Source organism: Netta rufina, assembly GCF_964035555.1.
Source record: "Netta rufina genome assembly, chromosome: 1".
Classification (NCBI taxonomy): Eukaryota; Metazoa; Chordata; class Aves; order Anseriformes; family Anatidae; genus Netta; species Netta rufina.
This window is the reverse complement of record NC_140123.1, coordinates 35,970,864-35,995,091: the sequence shown is the minus strand read 5'-3', so window position 1 is coordinate 35,995,091 and position 24,228 is coordinate 35,970,864. Positions and strand designations below refer to the sequence as shown.

At 35.9% G+C, this 24,228-nt stretch overlaps 1 protein-coding gene across 1 annotated transcript in view; it reads left to right on the top strand.

Annotated features, from left to right (window-relative positions):
• The window catches only part of DIAPH3 (diaphanous related formin 3), a gene marked incomplete at both ends in the record, with an annotated part of 247,956 nt that overhangs the window by 59,487 nt on the left and 164,241 nt on the right, over positions 1-24,228 (top strand). The window contains 8 exons of the mRNA XM_084295299.1: positions 1,057-1,167; positions 1,598-1,716; positions 1,867-1,983; positions 2,890-3,008; positions 3,155-3,219; positions 3,663-3,767; positions 6,247-6,576; positions 7,456-7,570. Of these exons, the coding sequence (XP_084151425.1) occupies positions 1,057-1,167; positions 1,598-1,716; positions 1,867-1,983; positions 2,890-3,008; positions 3,155-3,219; positions 3,663-3,767; positions 6,247-6,576; positions 7,456-7,570 (1,081 nt within the window). The remainder of the gene's footprint in view (positions 1-1,056; positions 1,168-1,597; positions 1,717-1,866; positions 1,984-2,889; positions 3,009-3,154; positions 3,220-3,662; positions 3,768-6,246; positions 6,577-7,455; positions 7,571-24,228) is intronic.

Sequence of the window (24,228 nt, the reverse complement as noted above, 5' to 3'; positions counted from 1 at the left end):
CTTACACTTACTTTGAAGGTGACTGGGGCAGTATATTCCCAGTAGAGCCTTTTCCTGGACCACAAAATAATGCGTTGTCCTTTTTGGATGATAAAGGCTTTACAACAGAGAAAGTATTTGACATGGCCTGTTTTACTTGTTTACGTAGTATATTAGGCCAAGTATCCTAATTGACTTGTGTTTTTAAAAGCAGCTTAAATCTCTGGAAATGCACGAATAACAGATTTCAGGCGCACTCAAGCAAGATGTGCGATCAATAAAGAGGGTAAAAGGAAAACAACAACAACAAATTAAAAAAAAGAAATAATGGCTGCTGTTATCCTAGCAGGTCCTTCTTTGTGATTAATTATAATAATAATTCACTGTTGTTCTAGATGACTGTGAATCTGGATAGTTAATTCCTGCTGCTTCCTGCTGTGGGTTCTCCAGATAAATCTTCGTTCCTGGGAAGAGAGACTACTTGCTAGATGACCGTGGACTTGTATAGGCATCAGTTAACCTAATGCTTGCTTTTGAGCTGAAGTCCAGTTCCCATCAAGTGTTCTGTGAAGCTCAGTACATTATAAGAGGGAAGATTTTAAAAAGAGAAGGAGAAAAAAAAATAAACAACAACATTCTGCTCTTTAGATTCAGTTTAGTTTAAATATGTGTTTTGCCTTCTGATTTCCACTGTATATGCAGATGTTAGCTTTTACCATTTCTGTTATGTCACTAAATATATATGTTTACGGAAATGTATGCTTCCATTGCATTATTTATGTATTGAGAATCGTGCTTATCAAGGTGTTTGAGGTAAGTGAACTTGCTGTTTGTATAAAATGGCAAAATTCAATGGAGTGAGAAAATACTCAATTTTTATGGAAATTTATGACTTGTGTTTGGTATCCATACCTCATGGCTGATATGAAATTTAACTATCTTAATTATATGATTATAATATATTGATAATCAGATGTGACATAATTAGATGTGTCTAATTAGGTAGTTTGTTATGTCTTGTTTTGACTGTGATGATTATTGAAAACTAAAAATTGTTTTATTTTTCCTTTGTTATAGGTAGCTTGCATGCAGCTCATCAATGCTCTTGTTACATCTCCTGATGATTTGGATTTTAGGCTTCACATCAGAAATGAATTTATGCGCAGTGGATTAAAAGAGATATTGCCAGTAAGCGCCTTGTAGTCTCTCTTTGTATTACTATTTAAATTACTGGACTATTTGAGCTTGAGGGGGAATCAGAGAACACGTTGTAATAAATTATTCTCAAAGGCATTTTATTAAGTTGGAGCCTGAGCAGTTAGATATGAGAATCAGCCTTAAAAGAAGAATGAAAAGGTGAAGTGTGCTCTCTGAAGTTTGTGCTGAATTCTTAACCTTTTAGGACTTTGATTTAGAACATGCGACAGAATATAGTGCAGTCACTAGTTAAGCCAGGTTGAAGCCATGATTACCTTTTGAATATTTGACTTAACTCTGTGTTCTTGTTATTTAAGCTTCAAAATGATGTAGACGTATAGAAATTATTAATAAAAGATACAGTTTATTTACTTAGGGTGACGCTAATTTTACTAGCTTTTCAATTGTTTCTTCCTTGCAGCAATTGAAATGTATAAAAAATGAAGCACTAGATATTCAGCTGAAGGTGTTCAATGAGCATAAGGAAGAAGACATGATCGAGTTCTCTCATCGTTTAGAAGATATTAGGTCTGAACTAGAATATCCTTTTGATATCATCAAGAGAAACATGAACAAAATAATGTCTGTAATGGACATTTTTCTGATACAGCTTTTGTTAAAAAAAAAACTATTAGTCAACATTTGAATGAAATGTTCCCTCCTTGCTGTTACTTTCCTTAACTCTCTTACTGAAGTAAATGATGTTTACAACATGGTGTGGAATACAGTTAAGGACACCAGTGCTGAAGGATATTTTCTTTCTATTCTCCAACATCTTTTGCTGATAAGAAATGACTATTTTATACGGTATGTTTAATGCTATATTAAATGTCAGTTATGGATTAGGTGGTTGTTTAATCATTAATGTGCTTTTACAATTTTAAAGATAAATACATTTTAGTATTCTTCTGTGCTGAATGCAGTTTGGAAGTATTCCTTTTTGAATTCTTGTTCAAAAGTATCAGCTTTGAATATGAATGTCTTCCGTATGCTCTTTTTCCTCTTTTGCTTAGCATACAATTTTATATAGAGAGAATACTACTTTTGTTGAGATCTGAAGCTTATGTACTGCAAGTATAAGTGATCAGAACAGATCTCTTACTGCTACTGACATGATTCATAATCAACTGTAATTTTTTTGTGTATTTAGATCAAAGGACAAAAATCACGTTATACACAGAAGTGCACTTTGTCCACACATCTCACCTTATTAAGAGTGCTTGCCTGACTTGGGTGCATCTGTGCTACACCTCTTCCACCCAAAAGGGTTTGAATTCACAGCTTGCATGTTCTAGTCAAGTGGACCAGCTGTCGTATCATTTGGCATTTTAGAACAATGTGATTTTTCATTCAGTTTACTGCAACAGGGTTGCAGGCACCCACAGTCACAAATATGAAAGCAGAAGGAATAAAACTGAAGGAAAAGCCTTCTCTCTGTTGATAAGAAGCAGGAAGGTGTCCTGCCTTTCTGTAGTTCAATAGGAAAAGAGATGTGGAGTTTATAATATAAGAAGGCTTTATATTTAGGTCTACTGGTAATTCAGGCTTTGTGTAACTGTTCTTGTACAATAAAATAGCAGACATATTTGTCCTTTGCATCTATCCTATAGAAGTAAGTCAGCCTAAATCTTTCAACCTCAACTGTATTCATAGACAGGATTTAAGTATATGTTAAAAAAAAAATGTTGTAAAAGAATTTACCTCTGTCTTTAGTCCACAGTATTTCAAAATAATTGAAGAGTGCGTTTCCCAGATAGTGTTGCATCGAAGTGGAACAGACCCAGATTTCACGTATCGTAAAAGATTAGATATAAATTTCAGCCACTTAGTAGGTAAGTACTATGCATGGAAATATCATATCATACAATATCATCCTTTTTTTCTGTATTTCAGAAAGCAAATTAGAGTTGTATCTATGGTTAAGAGTCCTGTTTTCCCTGTATATTTGCAAGCGTGTATTTGCTTGTTTTTTTTCCAGATATTTGTGTAGATAAAGCAAGATTAGAAGAATGTGAAGAGAGAGCTTCTGAACTTTCCAGAAAAGTATGTAATTTTTAAGTTATGTGGTCATCACGTGGACACAGGAAATTACTTAATAGCTTCATGAATAGTGTAATTGAAAGTGGCATAGCTTTTAACTTCAAATTACTATTATTACTTAGGTTGAAGTGGGAATTGGCTATTTCTTGTGGACTAGGAAGTACAGAAAAGTTGTAAAATAGTTACCTTAACTTAGCCTTTCTACTATTTATTTTAAGATTTCACGTATAAATCTCCCCAAAATCAACTGAAATATTTATCTAAACAGTGAACAGTTTCTCATACAGCTGAAGTATGAGAATAAGAATTTAGTTGTTTGTGTCTGCAGACTCTGTATTACCATACTTTACCAATTTTTTGTTAAGAAACCCAGAAGGAGAAGTGGGAATCCAAAGAAGGTATGTGGAACTGTCTAGTATCAACATTTTTTTCTTTTTTTTCCTTAGTTTGAAAAAGATTTTGTAGTTCATCAGGAGACCCAGGCCCTACTGCAAAAAAAAGAAGAAAGAATCAATGAACTTGAAGCAGAACTACAAGCTTTTAAATTGCAGGTATAGGACAGTTTAATGAGTGTCTGAAAGATTGCTTTTGAAATAGAATTCATTTTACTCTTTTTTTTTTTTTTTTTTTTTTTTTTTCAGATTCTGATAGTGCAGTTGAGGGTGCTTCGAACAATCCTGTTATTGATTATTATTGACTGCTAGTTTTTTTGTTTCTGTTTTATACAAGGAATTGTAGTGTGACACTAATTAGCAATATGAGATCCCAGTTGATCCTTTTCGTGCCTGAGCTCTGTTAATTAACTAGTTTCTTGTTTCATTTGGGTTTTGCTTTCAGTGTCATATATTTCCAAAGTAATTAACCACATAGGGTAATAAGTCATATGCTTTTAGACTAGCATTTATCATTGTGATCTTTATCCCTCAACAGGAAATTATTCATTGTGCAGTTGCTTTGCTGAAGCCTTACCATGGATATCCAGCAGTGGAAGAAACAACTTGTGGCTTGATGAGAACGTTTTAATGATAGTTTTTCAAATTTCAAACATAAATAGATGCTATAAAATGTGATGGGGAAGGAATAGTGCAGATTTTTAAGTGATACTTGAACAAACTTGTAACTAATTTGTGTAACTAAAATTTGTGTAAGGAGACTTTGTGAGCAAGTGATTTTCCCTTGTCTTATTTTCAAGAACGAGGCACAATCTAAAAATGGCTAAACACAGGCAGTATTGAGAACAGCTCAGGTTGGAGGGGACCTTAAAGATCATTGAGTTAGAAGAGAAAACATGGATGTAGAAAGACGATGAAATATGTGTTTTGATCATAGAGCTTATTTATGGTTTTGAGCTTGTTTCTTTTTTCTTAAGTGAGGAATATTAGTTCAGCTCTGCGTTGGTCTGCTCAAAAATGTTATTTTGATTCAGGTTTCTGGTCAGAATTCACTGTTAATATTGAAGTCAGGCTTTAAAAAAGTAATTACACAATTTGTTGCTTTCTAAAAAAAAATAATGAGCTGTGCATCATAAATTAATAAAGTAGTTTTATGCATATTTGTTGAAAACATACTTTATTCCTTTTTTTGTGAGTGAATTAGGTTTTATCTCCCATACTTTACTGTTTCTGTTGTTCACTGGGTTAAATATTGCCTTTTTTTTTTTTTTTACGTGCAGACAGTGAGCATAATATATGCTTACACTCATGAACTATTCTATTGTTAATTTTACTTGGAATATTTTACAAATAACAAGCAATTGATTACTTCTATTTAGTACTATTACTTTTAAATCCATTTTAAGAGGAATCTTTGGTTTCCATATGGCATCAACCTGTTACAACTATCTTTTTCCTGGTCTCATTCCTCATTTACTCTTTTTTTAGTATTTAGAGCTTGTTTATATTTGTTTTCTTTCACTATTTTTGGAACCTAATTCTTTGGTGTTGGTGTAAATAATGTAGAATTTGAGCAATTGAAAGCAATATTATTTATATATATTGATATTTAGCTATTTATTTTTAAAACTCTTTCAGTCCTTTGCATAATGTATTGTCTTCTACGTTTGAAAACTAAAATGGTCTACTCCACTTCATAATTACCAATTAAAAAAGTTGATTAGCATTATGACCAGTAGATAAATACTTCTTATCTCTTCTTTTTTTTTTTTTTTTGTTAGCTATTTAATGTTTAAAGGGCTGTGATAGAATTCCTTCAAATAGCAGAAAAAGTGTTTTTTTTTTTTTTCTTTTAGTTATGGAAGTGTGAATGAAAAAAAAAAAGCCCATCTCCACATAGTACAGATGTCCTCACTATATTGAATATTGTCAGTGTGTTATCTTACAAATTTTTATTACAGTTGTCAAAACTGCTTCAATAAGTACTGTATAATATTGTCCTGCTACTACTTTTTCTGTCCACTTTTTTATAATAGGATAATGTTTCTTATTTTCACAAATAGAATGGCTGCTAGATATCTGCTTATATCTGCAGATATAAGGCAGCCATAAGTTTTGGAAGGATTTTTTTCATCATTACTTTCTGCCTTCAATCCTGCAGAATGAAAGTGTTCCCATATTGGATTTTTTTTTTTTAACAGAATTATTAATCTTGTCATATTTTGGTATTAAATCCTAGGAATATTTCTCTGTAATCTGTCGGATAAGTAGGAATGCTAGAAACTGGGTTGTTATTTCTTAATTTGAATTGAACTGTGGTAGTCTTGATAAAATTTCATCAAGATACCTATTAAACACTTCTTAGATCACAATCAATGAAATATGAGCGCAATATAGAATTTCAGTTTGTGATTTTTGGCATGCATCCAGTGCTCTGGATGTCTGTTTCAAATATTGAGACATCCAAATATGAAATTAAAAACGTGTTGGCTTTATTATAATTCATATTTGCTTGTCCTAGGCACAGACAACATCACTGACTTTAACTTTGCTTGCTGGATTTAATCTATAAACAATGATTGTCGTGGCATTTAGTTTATAAAAATATGAAACTGAATAAGAATATTTTCCTTATCAGTATGGCTCCTTGCCACCTGGCTGTCTACCATCAACACGTGGAGATGCATCTGTCGTTCCAGCGGATGCTACAGGACCACATCAGTTACCGCCGCCTCCTCCACCACTGCCTTCTAATGGGGCAATCCCACCACCGCCACCTCCCCCACCTCCTCCACCATTTTTGAATGCCTTGGGAATTCCTCCAGCATTGGGTGCCCCACCACCACCACCTCTACCAGGCCTGCTTGGGGCACAGCGGTCTCCACCTTCATGTACTTTGCCATTTGGACTGAAGCCTAAGAAAGAGTTTAGACCTGAGGTTACTATGAAAAGACTCAACTGGTCCAAGGTAATACTGATTAATGGCAAATACCTGATCAAAAATCTCTCAGAGAACTTCAGATAAATACATTGTCAGAAATAAGACTGTATAGAGCAATTGATAAATTAGTTAAAATTGTGTAAAATAGGAATACTTTGCGCCTTTAGTTTTTACAGTTTCCTGAAAATTGTGTTTCATTGACTCATGACTCATCCAGGCAAATACCTGGAAAAGTCAGTTCTGGTCTAGAGTACTAGAACCATGATGCCAGCATGCTTCCTGGATCCTTCTGTGTCTTGTCTTGTAGCAGACTGTTTATACTGGATGATTAGGTACTGCACAGTATCGATAGCTTTGCAGTTTCCAGTGAAGTGTCTTGCATCTATCTACCCATGGACTGTAGGAAGAAGCATTGTGGGTCTATCCATTTGTCCTCAGTGTAAATGTACTTATATAAATTTAACAGTTGAAAAGGACAGAATCCATCTATTTTTTTCTTCTCCATTGTGACAGGCTCAAGTGTACCAGGATTATCAATACATTGAGTTTTGGAAACTGTAACTATTTAGACCAAAACAAAGACCAAAATGAGATATTTAATACCTATTTGAATCAGTTGTGTTCAGAGACTAATTAAGCCTTACCTATGTTTTCAATCTAGACCAAAGATTGCTACATGTAGACCTTGGATAACATAGTACATTGTCAGTATTGTTTATATTGTTTGTCCAAAAGTACTTACTGTAAGTGCTGTTATTTTGAATCAGAAACATTTTAACAATTCTGAAGTTGGATTGTATGTGAAAACTTCAGGTGTTTTACAGAGCTCTTAAGTATTTAATTTGCTTTGGTCTCTCCATGCTATCAGAATAATTGAATTAATTTTGATTTACCTCTTGCTTGTAGATCAGGCCACAGGAAATGACAGAATCCTGTTTCTGGGTTAAGGTAGAAGAGGAGAAGTACGAGAATGCTGACATGCTTTGCAAATTGGAACTTACATTTTGTTGTCAACAGAGGGGTAAGTAATTGATTGCTTTAGTTTTCAGCTTTTAAAGATACCTTTTAGGTGGTTGGGGCTTAAATACTGTACCAAAGGATTTAGAATATAACATTAAAGTTACTTTTTTTTTAGTGGAATGTGTGAAGAAAAAAGCATTTGAAAATCCCAGACTGCTTAAAGCAATAATGTTGAACTATTTTACTTTAGGGGTGGCAAAAATGTGTGACCCATAAGGAAAAAATTAACAACAACAACAAAAAAAAAACAGTGAGAAATGTTTCCTGGTAATACAGACATTTGAAAGATTTTTAAATACAATTTTGTCAGAATACCTTAATAAAATACTGCGACCCAATCTAGAATCCAGAAGGTGATATATTTGCCCTCAGGTTGCATATGTTAATTGATGTTTTGGTTCCATGGTCGAGAATCTTTTTAATGCAGTTTTTTACTTTTCAATGGAACTGTAGCAACAATCATTTCTCCTGACGTTTTGTTTAGTTTCTTCAGCTTTTAATACCTTGTGGAAGAGCAAACTCTTTGAAAGTATTCCCGTCTTTAAACCTTTTCTCCCTTTCTGGAAGTAAGTTGTCTTACTGGTATAGTAGTTTTATTATTTTATTCCATATATAAAATGCCATGTTACTTCTTGACACTTTTTTCCTCATCTTCCTTGAGTGGTGTTGGAGATTCAGTCCTTTGGAGCAGCCAAAGGAGCACAATAATTAATTCCTTTTCAAATTTTCAAATTGAAACACATTATTATATTTTTAGCTTGTTTCAGATTTTTCATTGTGATTTTTTATTTAATGCATGGTATTATCAAGAAAACCACAGTTTTTTGTTTGTTTGTTAGTTTTCTTCTCTGTAACCAAAAATTTTTTACTTTTTTCTGTTTTTGTCAGATCGGGATTTTTATGCTTAAGTTGCTGTAGCAGTATTTCTAATGAGTTGAGAGTTACAGTTATTAATGTTAATATTAATAATATTAAAAATGTTGTGCAAAGATAAAAAGGCAAGAAAATCTCACTGACTGTAGTCATTTTTTCTTGAATCTATTAGAATAAGTCTAAAGATAATTGTGGTGCCTTTATAATGTTAGGAGAATTCCCAAGAATGTTCCCTGAATTAATAGGTTGGAAGGTTTAAAAGCCACTGGAGGAAATACTGTTTCCTGTGTGTAATTAAACAGTAAAATCTGGGAGACTAGATGATGTTGAGGCCAAACGTTAATGGCTCAGAGGAGGATTGTGAATCTCCCGCCAGCAAGAACATTGGAGTTAACAAGATTAACATCCCTTCAAAGTTGAACTGAATGGACTGGATACATAGTTTTGACAAAACCTAATAGAAAAGAATTAGTGGATCTACAGATGAAAAATCAGTGATGTATTGTTAAATCAAATGGTGTAATGGTGGTAGCGGATAAAAAAGCTTGCAGGGATGAATTTAAATTTTTTAGAGGTGGAGCTTACTGCTTATCTATATCATCTGGATGATATGTGTGCCATCTTATTTTTTTTTAAAGGAAGAGATGCTAAAGATTGTATTTAGAATATTAAGTAAGCATCTGAACGGCAACAAGGAACAAAAATTTCATCTTTGTTTTAGTGAGTGGTTTACCAAAATTTGCATGAATATTTAAACATATATAGAGGCAGCACTGGGGATCTCAGTGTCTTAGCAATAGCATGAATCTTGGTACTGTACTTGGTACTGTAACCACTTTTAACTCATGGCTGTGGAGAAAAGGGATGTTGCTTTGTAGCTCATGCATTATTTTTTATGATAACACTTGGTCAAGGGTATTAGAGACCTGCATTTTTTGTACACCTCTCAGCCTTAAAAGAGATTTGTAACCATGCTTTCTAATGTAGAATCATCAAGCTATTCACTAGACTCAATTTGGGAACAGTCCTTGACTATTTCCAAAGCTTTATCTCTGAAACCCAAAAGATAAGAGAAACTGAAAATAGTTCTGTAACCAAGTGTAAAGAATGAACTGGTTTCTACTCTGTTGAAGGGTCTGCTTATGCACTCTTTTCACTGAAGTTGTTGTGGAAGGAGGGACCAGGATGTTCAATGATGCTTTAAGTAAATTTTCTTCTGATTTGAATACTTCAATCTGATCTTACTTAATGTTCAGTTACTGCGTTTTACCAGCTGACGTGCCAAAAGTATTTCAGTGTTGATCAAGAAGAGGAAGTCTTATGTGTATGTATAAAATCCACTGAGGAATTTCTGCTACAAAAAGGAATACAGAATAATATTGAAAAGATTTGAAGCTTTAGCAGATGTTTGTATAAAAGTTCGAAATGATGCTGATTCTAAATGGCTATTGAAGCAATTGAAATAACTGAAGATATTATGGAGACATTAAAGAAACATTACTGTGAGTAGAAAAAAATGATACAGCATCAAGCTTCAAACTGTTGGAAAATCACTTTTGTTGAGGATGTTGGGTAGGTCAAAGACATTCTCAAATCATGGAATTATTTGGTTTGGAAGGGACATCTGGAGGGCATGTGGTCCAACCACCTTCTTAAAGCATAGTCAGCCTACTTGCCTGAGACTTTTCCGTCTGAATTTTGGATATCCCTAAGAAATGGAGATGTATGGCTGTAGGGTTAGCAACCTTTTCCAGTGTTTATTGCTATTGTGGTAGTTTTTTTTTCCCATAACATCTTGTCGTAATATTTCTTGTTGCAACTTTTGTCTGTTGTTTTTTGATCATTGTACACCTCCAAGGAGTATCTGATTCCCTCTTGCTGTAACCCCCTGTTACATAGTTTGAGACAGCAGTAAGAGTTCCCTCGTCCTTTGTCTTTTCTTATGACTGACAATCACAGCTCTCAGCATTTCCTTCTCTGCATCATATGTTTCGGCCCTCTAATCATCTTAGTGGTCTTCTGCTGTACTCATTCCAAAATATCTACATTTCTTTGTAGATCTACATTAATATCTACAGTAATATCTACATTTCTCCACTGAATGTTTTTCAGTGGAGAGTTGAAAACTGAACAAATGCTGCAGATACTTTTCTTTGGGAATGAAGGGGAAATCGAGGGAAATAATCACTTCTTTGACTTATATACTTACATTGGAGTGATGACAAGTACCAAGGCAACAGTTGCTGATTGTACTCCTGTAGCAACTTACTGAAAACAAAGTGTAATTTAATTGTTGAAAAGCTCTTTTTCTGGGCTCAGAATAACTCTATAATCTTAAAGAACTGTAAGATTATATACATGAAAGAAATAGGCAAGGGCAGAGTGGCAAACGTACTCCTTTGTCATATAAAGTCAAATAGACTAACTGCTACACAGGGAATGTGGGAGGAGAATATTTGTTCAGAATCTGGAAATACTAATCAGGGTGTGGATGGAGTATTTTCAGCATGAATACTTGAGAAAAGATTAAATTATGACTGAAAACTGTACATATGTTTAAGGTATTTGCAAGAAAACACGAAAGTTCATTCTGAGATATTACAAGAAATTATTAAAAAAAAAAAAAAAAAAAAAGAAAAAGGTTCTGGAACCCTCAAATCACTAGCTTTGTGTCAGCAGCTAAACGAAAAGGGAGTAAAATTACTGCCTTACAAACATCAGTGTGGAAAATAAGGAACAGTCCCAGGCTCTCTGCCTGACCATAAAAAAAGCAAGCAAACCCAAAACAACAATGGCAAAAAATGGATAATGGAAAAAAAATAACAAAAGAAATCTGAAAATAAGTTGAATGTGAATGCTTTGCATGGATCTTCTTTGGTTCTTTCATAATTTTTCATTTTAAAGGCGAAAAGGAGTATGAGATATTAAGGATAGTTTGATATTTGGAAGAGAAAAATCATAAGAAATATAAAATATTTAAGATTTATACTATAGTTGCAGATCAATGAAGAAAATATGTGAAGAGTCTTTCTGGCAACAATGGTATTAAAGAAATCCCTTACAATAATTCATCAAATCAAATAAGTATGACTTGAAGCTGACTGATACTTGAAATACTGAGCAGTGGAGCAACAGTAAACCTTACATGTGTTTTTGTATTATCTAAAGCCTAAAGTATAAGATGAATGAACAAAAATGCTTGGTATTGAATGACAACCCCTTTATGATAGATGTGGTGGAAGCCTGACGGAATGAGAGTAATCGATGGTGTAGGACATTGATATGCTGCCAGCTTTGCCTGAATGTTTAGATATACAGGTAGGAGAGTGGAGCTTAGCACGAAAAATAGTATGAGGTGTAGCGGCCTGAAAAATCTTGTGGGGAGATTTTCTACCCACTGTAGAAACATAGCGAATGGAAATTCTTTCTAATAGTAAAATATTGCACTGTATTAATAGCCCTCTGATCAGAAGATGTTTGTGGTGAGAATATGCTGAGATTAGAGAAACTGCAGATTTTGTGGCAGTAAAGTGGGAGATTTAACTACCTACATATGGACTTGCATCAATTACTCGTTAGGATGTTATGAGAAGATAAAAGCTTTGGATATGACAAATTACTGTTTACAGTATTCTGTAACCACAGCAAATCAGAGCTATTCTGGGAGTGGTCCTGGGTTGTGCACAGGATTTAGGAAGTAAGAGTTAGCAGCAGAAGGGAGAATAACCATAATCTTAATGGGCTGGGAGAGAACAACCGAAGTTAATCTAGCATATAGATATTCAACTTCAGGACAGAGAACTGAATGACAAATGGTCCAGCAAACAAGATGCTCATACCTACAGGTAGTCCAAAAGCTGTTCTGAAAATGCCATCTTACAGAGTCGAGTAAACACTGTACTGTAATTCAGAAAAAAGTTCAACAAAAGCTGTAAGGGGGGAAAAAAGTGTGTGACTCTATTGGGAAGTTAAAGACAGTATCACAGGGAAAAGAACAGTATTTAAAATGTGGAAGGCTTGCCCAAATGAATGTAACAGGAAAACCCATTAAATGTAGCAAGATAAACAGGACATTCTTCATTCTTTTTTAGAATTCTGAATTTCTTTCACAGGATGCTTCAGCTAATATTGAAAAGTGTATTTAAAGATCTGAAAACAGAAAGTTAGCTAGGAAATTGGTGGGACAACTTAGTGACAAGTTCGAAAGTTCAGCAGGTTCAAAGAACGTTAGACAAATTCAGGGACAATAGGTCCAAAAGAAATAGGAAAGGATGTAACATTCCTAGGCCACTGTTTGTAGGAAGAGGAGCTTCCTCTTTTGGGAAGTCAGGAGAATGGTGTAATAGTGATAAAGCTGGCTTTTACTGCAGAGGCAATACTGGACTGGAGAGATCACTGGTCAGACCCAGTAGGGCATTTCTTAGGTTATTAATCATGGGTATAAGGGTGCCTGTTGTTTGCTTGGAGTAGCTTTAAGCTACTATGTTTAACACTCACAATGCTAAAATAAGATGTTATATGCAAATGCATGGTCACTTATAGAAAGGAGAAAAGTAATTAGATGCCAGTAAGAAATGCACTCAGTTTGTGGGGCTACTTTGAAGGCATTAGTGTGAGAATATACAGCAAAAAGTTGGTGGATGTCTATGAATAAGTATAATTAAAACAGTGAGACAGTAGTACATAAGCTTTGTTCAGGATAACTGAAGACAGAACCAGCTATGTGTTGCTCAAAGTCTTCTTCCTGGTGTTGGAAGTGGTTTGCTAAAGGTGATTATAAGATTTCTGAGGTGTGTGGAGTGTACAGGATAGCAGCCTGTAACCAAAAAGAAATACTTGGAAGTATTAAAAAAGAAAAAAAAAACTGGCAATTTGTTTCATCTATGCAAAATGTAAGAAAGGTAGTAGTTTTATGAAACTGACACTTTATAATTAGTGTGCTGGGTTTATAAATATCCTATTAATAAGCTGATTTGACTTCATCCAACAAGAGTCATTTTTAACATAATGGTTATATTTAATGTGTTAAAGTCCAAATGAGGATTAGAAATTGCAGATCAAACATTACAAGAAACCACTCCTAAATACTTAATTATTTTTAATAATATGGAGATAACTGTAGTTAATGGGAGATGGCAGGGAAAATTAGAAATTTATTCTTCTTTTTTTCCTAGATATCAAAGGGAACTGATCTAGTAAACTCTAGAGAGAAAGACTACATAATCTTTGTACCCTTTTTTTTTATTGACTGGGACAGATTTTCATCCTAACCTTATTGGAGACGGCAGTGCCTGATCCCACCACGCCAGAGCTCATGCCAGACTTGATTATTCAAAAATAAAGCACTTCTCTGGGAGTGCTATCTCTGTTGGCACTTATATTGACCTTTTCGAGACAGTTCTCTCTGATTTTTTTTTTTCTTCCTATATATCTGCCAGTTTTCTTTGAAATATGCCAGTAAGCATGCAGCATTTTCTTCCATTATTATTAGAGTTGAGTTTAGGGATATTTGTATAATTCCAAGATACATACTAGAGCTTTTGTTTGAAGAGTTTTCATTGTATACTGACACATTTAATATTGAAATTTTCATCTAGAATATATTTGGGTGATAGTTTTGCGTCTGCATTAATTCACATAAACTTCTCAGTCATTGTGTTAGTAAATGGCTTTTAAAAATGAAAAATTTAAGCCTGTGCAAGGAAATTTTTGTGTAGGCTAATGTAATTGACAGAGTATTGAAAAGACTTCATTTTTAGAATTTCAAGACAAGGTGTTGAAGATCTTGTTTCTTTAGACCAGCTTTATTTTTCAAGGTGTTCTGACTTCTTAGTGCCAACTGAGTTTTCATACACTACGTAAGAAAAACCTGCAAGGACTATGCTGCTGTGGCGTCACCCAAATCTCAAGCATTTGAAACCACAGAAGAGGATAAATGCTAGCAAGAAAGTCAAATCAGCAATATAAATGAGATCAGTGCTGTGTTTGGTATGTTATGGCCCATTCAGCATGAGCAATAGAACCTAAGGGATTAGAAGTCCACTCGTCATATTTTCCTTCTCTGGAAGGCAAAATATTTACACAGAAGTTGCTCCAAACAGTGCTACTCGTAGGATCTCATTGTTAAAAACCTGTAAGACTGCAAAAAATACTGTCTAATAACTTCTGCTAATAATTATGAACTGTGTACAGGGAGAAGTAAAGCCTACCGTGTTTTGGTTTGGCTCCCTTGCAGTTGTATTTTAAACCTTGCCAGGTATAATTTAAACCAAAATTATTTTAAAATATTTTTATAGATAGAAGCTTTTTTCCTTTTTCATTATTTCTGAAGAATGCAGGAGTAAGCTATAGGCGGTTACAAGGTTCATCAAATAATAACTTGTAGAAAGGACTGAAATGTCAATGGTATCTTGCAATTCACTATTGTATTGGTGGTAAATATACTAGTTGTTTCTGTTCTTAACAGACAAAACAATCTGTGCTCCTTGTTTATGTATCTGTATTAAATATATTGGTTATGTGCAGATTGATATATAAGAATAAGTGAATGAATATACTTGTATGGTGGGTTGACCTTGGCTGGCTGCTAGATGATTACCAATACCCACTGTCATAAGATGAGCTTTTCCCAAAGCTCAGCTTCATTTTTACATTTCCAGCTACTCTGCCCACTCCCTCAGAGCAGCAGCAGGAGAGATGGGCAAGTCAGGAGGATAAGGATCAGTTCCTAACAGCTTCTCTCTGCCTCATCACAGTCCTTTCCACAGGCTGTTGTCATTGAGGATAAACCTGTTTCAGCATGGGTCTTCCACTGGCCACAGTTCCCTTTAGAACCTGGGCTGTCCAGGGGCTCCAGCTTCCTTCAGGGCATATTTGCAACCCAGAAAGCCAACTGTAACCTGGGCTGCATCAAAATAAGCATGGCCAGCAGGTCAAGGGAGGTGATTGTCCCTCTCTACTCTGCTCTCATGAGACCCCACCTGGAGTACTACTTTCAGCTCTGGGGCCCCCAGCACAAGAAGGACATGAACATTATTAGAACAAATCCAGGGGAGCATCATGAGGATGATCAAGGGGCTGGAGCAGCTCTCCTATGAAGACAGGCTGAGGCAGTTGGTGATGCTCAGCCTGGAGAAGAGATGGATCTGGGGAGACCTCATAGTGGCCTTCCAGTACCTAAAGGGGGCTTACAAGAAAGCTGAGGAAGGAGTCTTTGTGTAGTGATAGGACAACGCATAATGGCTTTAAACTAAAAGAGGATAGTCTTAGAAGTTCGGAAGAAAGTCTTTACTCAGCAGGTGGTGAAGCATTGGAACAGGTTGCAGAGAAGCTGTGGATGCCCCATCCTGGAAGTGTTCAAGGCCAGGTTGGCTGGGGTTTTGAGAACCTGGTCTAGTGAGAGGTGTCCCTACCCAAGGCAGAGGCATTGGATCTGGATGATTTTTAAGGTCTTTTCTAGCCCAAACCATTCTATAATTCTACAATATCCACTTGCTGTGATGTGGGGACCTCCGTGGTCCCCACAGTGTGGGCATGTGGCCATATGGACCTCCATCTGCTGCAGGAAACACCTGTTCAAATGTATTTTTTTCTGTTGAATGTAGGGAAATCCGTGGTCCAGCACCTGAAGGACCTTCTCTCCCTCCTTCTCTGGCCTTGTGGTCTTCAGGGCTGTTTCTTGCACTTTTTCTCTCAGTCCTCAAGCTGATGTACACCATTTTGTCTTTTCTTAAGTATGTTTTCCACAGCTGCTACTGGCTTTGCTCACAGGCTTATATATGCCCTTTGGTGGGTCTGTGTTGGAGGTGTCTGGAACCAGCTGTGTCCAGCATGCAGCAGCCCCATGACTCTTCACAAAGAAGCTTCCACTTTCAACACCTCAATACAATTTTGCACGGAAATGTATACGCTGGTTCTTTTGTGAGGAGGAAGGCAGTTTTATGTTTTTGGTGACACCGGAAGGAATTTATTAAATCATCAAGTATAAGAGCTGACAATTGGTCTAATAAGGTGATAGCTATATCTTCAGTGAAAAAACACCAATTGTGATGCAGCCTTTTGTGTGTGTGTGTGTCATGAGTAAGGACAGACCAAATTATTTTTGGAAAAATAAAAAAATAGAACAGAAAAGAAATAAAAGGTTAAAGCTATCTCAATACCCTAAAAGACCCCAGAAAGACATTGTTTGACATTTTGCAGCTGTGTTGCAGGGTTCTCTTCCGTAGCACAACCTTAGATAGAAGGCATACAGCAAGGCAGGCTTCACAGACTTGCCCTTTATCAATATTTAAAAAGCTCTCTGATGAAAGGGAAAGGGAGAGCTTTGTTTTAATTGCAGTGTAGATAAGTGTGATCTTTCTTACCAACACTTGCACTACCTTAGATGAATCGTATAAATACTTCGGTTTGCTTTTTACCACAGTTTGATTAAAGGAAAGCATAATTCTAAGGTAACTGGTGAAAAATATTTTTACCCCTGGTAGTCTAGTGAGTCTATAAATGGGGGTGCTTGTCACTCAGTGTATCCAGAGGGAGAAAGTCTGCATCTACAGAAGCAGCAGATGCAGACTTAGTATCATGGGGTAAGCAAAAAGGGGCTTTGAAATGCAATATGTAAAGAAGGATTTGAAAGAATTTGCTATGATCTTTCTCTGATGTGCAGGCAGAACATTTTCCTCCTTTCAGTTCTTGAGAGGGGCCTCAATGATGGACAGATGAACTCATGGTATACAGCAAAGATTTTCATACCTAAAGTATAAATAGGCAAGTATTGATAAAATTTTGCCTGTGTGTCAGAGAAAAGTGGAAACAATTTTTAACACATTTTTTTTTTCCTAATGGTGGTGTAATGTTAAAAGCATAACCTTTATTTTGCAATTATTTGAGGGGGGGAAGATAGCTACATTTTTTTTCTACTGTACTACCATGGATAGGAGAAAAAAATCAGTTGCCTGACTGTTAAATACTAAGGGAGATCCACTTAAAGAAGTGGGATGTGAAGCACTCCTACAATGTGACTTTCATATCCAGGTAAATACTTGGCAAACAAAAAGGAAAAACCTGAAGAGGACGTTAAAATGCGATCCTTTAAAATTCTTGTTTTGTGTTTGTAGTTTACCTAATGGTTGGGGGAATCCTAAAATAGCACTTATTTTGCAGTGTGATTCTTCTTGAAGCTATAATCATGATACTTTTCCTTTTATTTTCTTCCTTTGATAATTTCTTAGGATGAATTCTGCACTAAGTTAATTATTAATTATATAATGTCTGTGTCATCAGTACACTAATTTGAGCACATAAGAATCATCAGGAAGAGTCTGTACTTTCTTTTGGTAGGAGGAAGAGGCAGTCTGTCAGGAGATGTGATTTATAAAAACAACATTAGAAAAAGTTCTGTTGCTAGCACCGGTGCTTTGACTTGTATTTGCAGTTAAGAAATATTTTGTTCGATATTGCTGAAGAGTTTGTTACAGCACTTGTAAGAAACCACCTAAGCAAAGTGTCCATTCAACCCTAATTTTAATTCAACTTTATTGTAACTTTTTTTTTTTTTTTCCTTCATGGGAGAGTTGCAGTATGTGTCATTATTAGGTGATCATCTCGTACCTTCTACACACAAACTATTTATTTCCTGTCAGCTTCGAACAAATTGAGTGCTTTCCTTTCTACTCAGTGAAGTGTCTTGAAGGCGTTGCTCCTGTAGTTCACCTTTACCTTTTTCTTTCAATGAAGTGATTTTTTTTTCCCCCATAGTTGATTTCTGCTCAAAATGCAGTATTGGTCTGCAGTCAACTCATGTTTGATGACAATGTGTCAGTGCTGTCAGGCTAACAAAAGCACTCCACTCCCATTTTTTTTGCAACACTGTGGTAGGGAAAACCTTGGAGGGCTTTCATGTTTTAGAAGCAGCAAGAGTGATCCTTTATTGATTTCTAGTAGAGAACATTTTTATGATGTGGATAAATAAAATTTCAGAGGAGATAGATATTATTTTTATATATGTGGGGGGAGGGGGGGAGAACCTCACAAAAACTACTTAGTATCATGAGTCCTAAGCCGTAAATACCAATGGAATGGAAAAACAAGTATGGAAAGTAAAAAGCAAATTTAGAAATTCTGTCTTAAAAATTTCTGCCATTGTTTGGTCTGATCAGCTTTGTTTGTTTAATGGGCAATACTCATTTAGCTACTTCCCTTGCAACTTGTACTTTTGTCTTCTTACCTGCAAAGATCTTGCAGGAATTAATTTGCTGGTCTTTGTACCACATACAACATATAAAACTCTACACACCTACTACAACTTTTGGGGTTGTGCAGACTGGAGAAGAGAAGGCTCTGGGCAGACGTTACAGTGACCTTCCAGTACCTAAAGGGAAAGCTGGGAAGGGACTCTTTTTCAGGGAGTGTAGGAGTAGGACAAAGAGTAATGGCTTTAAATGAAAAAAGGGTAGATATTGGATATTAGATAGAAATTCTTTCCTATGAAAAAATTTCCAGTGGTGAGGCACTGGAACAGGTTACCCAGAGAAGCTCTGGATGCCGCATCCCTGGAGGTGTTTGAGGCCAGGCTGGATGGGGTTTGGAGCAACCTGGTCTGGTGGGAGTTGTCCCTGCCTATGGCAGAAGGATGGGAATTAGATGATCTAGATTAGATGATCACAGTTCTGTGATTCTGTGATCTTTAAGGTCCCTTCTAACCCAAACCATTTCATGTTGCGTTGTATGTTTATATACTCAGTGTTTTTAATTTCTGATGTAATGTTACAAGCATTTATAATCTGACTAAAGGTAACACTATATTTGTGTGCAATAAAACCTTCATTACAACAGTGCTTTTATTGTAGTCTTTTCTTCATTGTGAGCTAAGAAAATTTAAATGCAAGAAATGTTTGACAAACCTCACTTGGCAAGCCTTCAAAGTCATTGTTGACTATTAAAATTTAAATTTACATGAGCACTATTTTTCAGCCTTTAAGAAATCTGCCATTTAGTATCTTAGTGAATGGCTTGATTCAGAGAAAACCTATTTCAAGGGCAATACAATTTTTAAAAACAAACAAACAATCAATGAGATTGTGTTAGTGGAGGAAGCTTTATAGAAAGTTGATCAGGAAGCTGATCTTGAAGAGGTATGACTCTGGTATGCCCTATAGAATATGGTAGTATATATGGCAGAACCTTTGGTTCTGTTTGCATTTGATTTGGTAATGCTGGAACAACATTTTAATTTATTCATATGTAAACATTGATTATAGGCCCTTTTCTCTTTTCCACTGAGATTATATATTCTTTTTTTTTACCTATTAACTCTATTTAAATATCATCTGACCTTATCTTGTATAGAACTTTTGTTAATTCAGATGGGGTCTTATGTAAAGAGCAGTAAGTTGATTACTTTATGTGAACATAGGGGAAAAAGGCTTACATTGTAGCCTTCTGCTATCATCTATGTATCTAAATCATAAATTTCTCATACAGTTTCTTCATTATAAATAGATTTTGCTAGTCTGCAACTATCTTGAATTGTTAATTTCTTATCAGGCTCTTTAAAAAAAATGAAATTGTATCTCTTTAATTTTTATGAAACAAGCATCGCCATAGAATCACTAAGGTTGGAAATGACCTCCAAGATCATCTGGTCCAAGTATCTCCCTACCACCAATATCACCCATTAAACCATAAAGGATGTGCATATTGTAAATGCCCTGTATGTGTTTTTTTCTCCTTTAATGGCAGTTAAACTCTCAATTTGTACAAAACCTTCAGAATTTATCTGAAATTGTAGTATTCTGGGGTGGGGGAATAAATTGAAGTTTTGACCAAAAAAAATTCTCTTATACGGAGGTTACAATCTAGTTCATTGTTCTGAAAACTGTCCTAACAGGACATTATTTTTTTTTTAACGGTAAGCTTCCCAAATGCTTTCCTTTAATAAAATGATTCATTCTTCTGGCTTGTCGCACAGAAACAGAAGTTTATGAAAAGAAAACCCTTGGGATTATAAGATTTCTAGGAACTTGGCCCATTGAACTACTCAGGTGAAAGATTCGGTAGTAAGTCTGTTTTCAGGAAGGTGAGCTATCAGCAACAACTGCTTTGTTTTGCCTGTTGCAAATCAGTTGTTACTGTTGGATGGTGAGAAAACAAAGATTTATTTTAATTCTTCTGTTAATGAAATGTTTGGACAAATGCCCCCAAACCAGCCTTCCTCCTGATTGAACAAAGGAAAAGCTAAAAACAATAACTGTCTGGCATAATATGTAAATAATTATAATTATAGTTGTGTTCTTAGACGCATTCTTCTGGATCAGTTTGCTGCTTCTATCTTGATTTAAATTAAGGGAGTAAAGACAATGGACAACATATTCTTCTGTAGCTATTAACAATTTTGTATTTCTGTTTTATGGCTTTGCTTCCCCACTCCTCCTCTTTTTACAGCTTGGTGGGGCACTGCTTTTCTTTTTAAATATTAGCTCACAAGATCGTTCTTCTGTAATAACCTTACTTGACTCTAACAGCACCTCAGTAATGAAATTTAGAAGCCTTATCTGCTTTATTACTCAGCTTAACAGTTATAAGACTAAATGTTTCCTGCTGTGCAGTCTGACTTGTCCTTTGATATAGAAATGACTTGTTCCTAAAATTGTAAGTGCGTCTGTATAGCTGGCAAGGGTTACAAGGTAGAATGAAACTACTTAGGGTGACTGCTTATCTTTGCAGTTCCTTGATCATGCAGAGTAATGCTTTGTGGGGCTTAAAATCTGGCTACAGCGTACTTGATAGATGTGCAGCAGAATGTTGGTTTTTGTTGCTGGCATTTCAGTGTGAGATCTCAAAGTATTTGGTCATCTATTTGAAACAGTGGGAAGATGGAAAAACGCCTAAGTGTTCAGCAAGATTACTTGAATGAAAGCTGCTATCAAAGCTGACAAAATAGAAGGTAGATGTAACTGGAATGCATGAAGAGAAACCGGGATTCAAGGCTTAGTTGCACATTGCAGGAGAAATCTTGGCAGATGAAATTCGAAAGATCTGTAATGCTTCTATGAAAAGAAACAAACCCAGATGAATGAAGCTAATACCAAATAGGGTTAGATCATTCCAACTGCAAGAAAGCTGAGGGAGAAAGTCTGCTGTCAGTGGTAATCTACTAGTATAAGAATTGTTCTTTTAATGCTCTGTAGAACTGAACTGGCAGTGATGAATGGAAGACTGGATTTGGTCATACTTGAGAAAGGGGAAAGTAGAATATGTTCACTGCTATCAGTTGACTCTCGGATGCACTGTGGTGGTTTCATACTGACGGCTGACTGAGCTCTACCGTGCTGCTCCCTCCCTCCCCTTCCTCAATGAAAAGGGGAAGAAAATATAGAAAAAGAATAGTTCAGTTGGAAACAACCTTCAAAGATCATCTCGTCCAACTGCCTGACCTCTTCAGGGATAACCAAAAGTTAAAGTATATTGTTTTGGGTGTCGTCCAAGCATTTCTTGAACACTGACAGGCATGGGGCATCAACCACCTTGCTAGGAAGCCTGTTCCGGTGTTTGACCACTCTCACAGTAGAGAAATTATTCCTTATATCTAGTCTGAATCTCCCTGGTGCAGCTTTGTGCCATTCCCAAAGGTCCAAACCTCAATTATCAGGGCGAAGAGACAAGCACCTCTCTCTCCTCTTGTTCTTCTCAGGAAGCTATAGAGAGCAATGAGGTTGCCTTTTAGCCTTCTCTGCTCCAGACCAGGCAAACCAAGTGTCCTCAGCCTCTCTTCATAAGGCATGCCTTCCATCCCCTTTACCAGTTTTGTTGCCCTCCACTGGATGCTTTCAAGGACCTGTAGGTCTGTTTCTCTTATTTTCTCACTCCACTCTGTTGTTGTGCAGCAGATTTTTCCCTTTTTAAAGTTCTGGTACTGAGGAATATCACAGTAATCAAGCAGATTTTACTGCTTTTGGTATATAACCAATTTTTGATACAGATATAGTTGGAGAAAAAAAAGCACTAGTATCAGGAGCAACACCAAGAACACTGTGTGTTACTTCTTTTTTTTTTTTTAATTTATTTAAATAAATGTTAAGAACAGACTTTGGCATTTTCTGTAGTTAACTATATCAACCTAACACGCTCTGTCCTTAGCTGTTATATTTAATTACACGTGCGCATTGATAGATGTATTTATATCAGTCAATTAGGAGAATTGTAATGGCTTGTCTCCTTTATAGATTGCAAAAACAAACACAACCCCACTACTAAAACCTTTCCACATAAGTCCAATATATGCACCTATGAGTCTTTTTTACTTCTTTCAGATTAGTGTTGCTGAGAGTGTCTCGGAATGTGGACAAAACCTCAAAGTACAAAGCATACTTAAGACTAATTAAAAACCCTTCTGAAACACCAGTGGCAAAATCTGTAGCTAGTTTGAAAAGAGTAAGAGAAATTGAGGGCGAAGGGTTTCTTGTGTCAAGAGATTATTGTGCCTGTGATTTGTCAAGCAAATACTGTACGGTATTTTGTAAGAACTTTCACCCACCTTTAGGGTGTAATGGAAAGTATATTACACTTAATCTCCTTAAAACTAACAATTACAAAAAAAATCATTTATTCCTACCAAAATCAGTGTTTGTTCTGTACTGTTTAGATAGGTCTTGGTACTTAATGAGACTCCAGTCTCTGAAGATAAGCCTTATTTGTTGATCCGCAGTTGAGTTTTTCTGTTTACTCTGGAAAACATTTATATCCAGCTTTTAGGAAAACAAAAAGTCATATAGATATAATCAAAGTATAATTCTGCTATGAAATCCACATTAAATGATAACTGTACTTCTGATAGTTGTATATTTGGGTCAGTTTGAATGAGTGCTTAGTTATGGTTGACAAATAAAACTGATAAGTAATCTTGATGTGTGTAAGATTAGAGTAATTCATCAGAAGTCAGTGAAATGTAGTGAGCGAGTAGTCAACAGTTAGGCACATTTATCTAATGGGAAGAGAGAGATGAAATCCTGTTCTGCAGCATTTGGAGATGTTAATGTAATCAATACTGAATGGACTAAAGCTGATGCAAAGCAGACTTATTTTTACCCTCTTAATCTTCTTCCAGCATTTCAGAGAATGGTTTGGGTTGGAAGGGACCTTAAAGACCACCCAGTTCCAACCCCCTCCCACTAGACCAGGTTGCTCAAAGCCCCATCTAACCTGGCCATGAACACTTTCATGGATGGTGCATCCACAGCTTCTCTGGGCAACCTATTCTTGTGCCTCACCACCCTCTGAGTGAAGAATTTCATCCTCATACATAATTGAAATATATGCTCTTTGTTTAAAACAATTACTGCTTGTCCTATTGCTACACTCTTTAATAGAGAGTCCCTTCACATCTTTCCTATAAGCCTGCTTAAGTAGTGAAAGTCTGCTATAAGGTTGCCCCGGAGCTTTCTCTTTTCTAGGCCGAACAATCCCAACTCCCTCAACCTTTCTTCGTAGGAGAGCATGATGAGCCCTGCTTTGCTGGAAGTGGCTGACCCCCTGCCTGTCAATGGGAAGTAGTGATTGGATTCCTTGCTTTGCTTTGCTTGCACGCACAGTTTTCGCTTTCTCTATCAAACTGTCTTTATCTCGACCTATGAGTTCTTGCACTTCACCTTTCTGATTCTCTCCCCCATCTCACCTGGGGAGAGTGAGCAAGTGGCTGTATGGGGCTGAGCTGCCTGCCAGGTGAAACCACAATACTAAAGAAATACTATTATTGTTATTGTACAATAATACTAGGTATATATATAGAGAGAG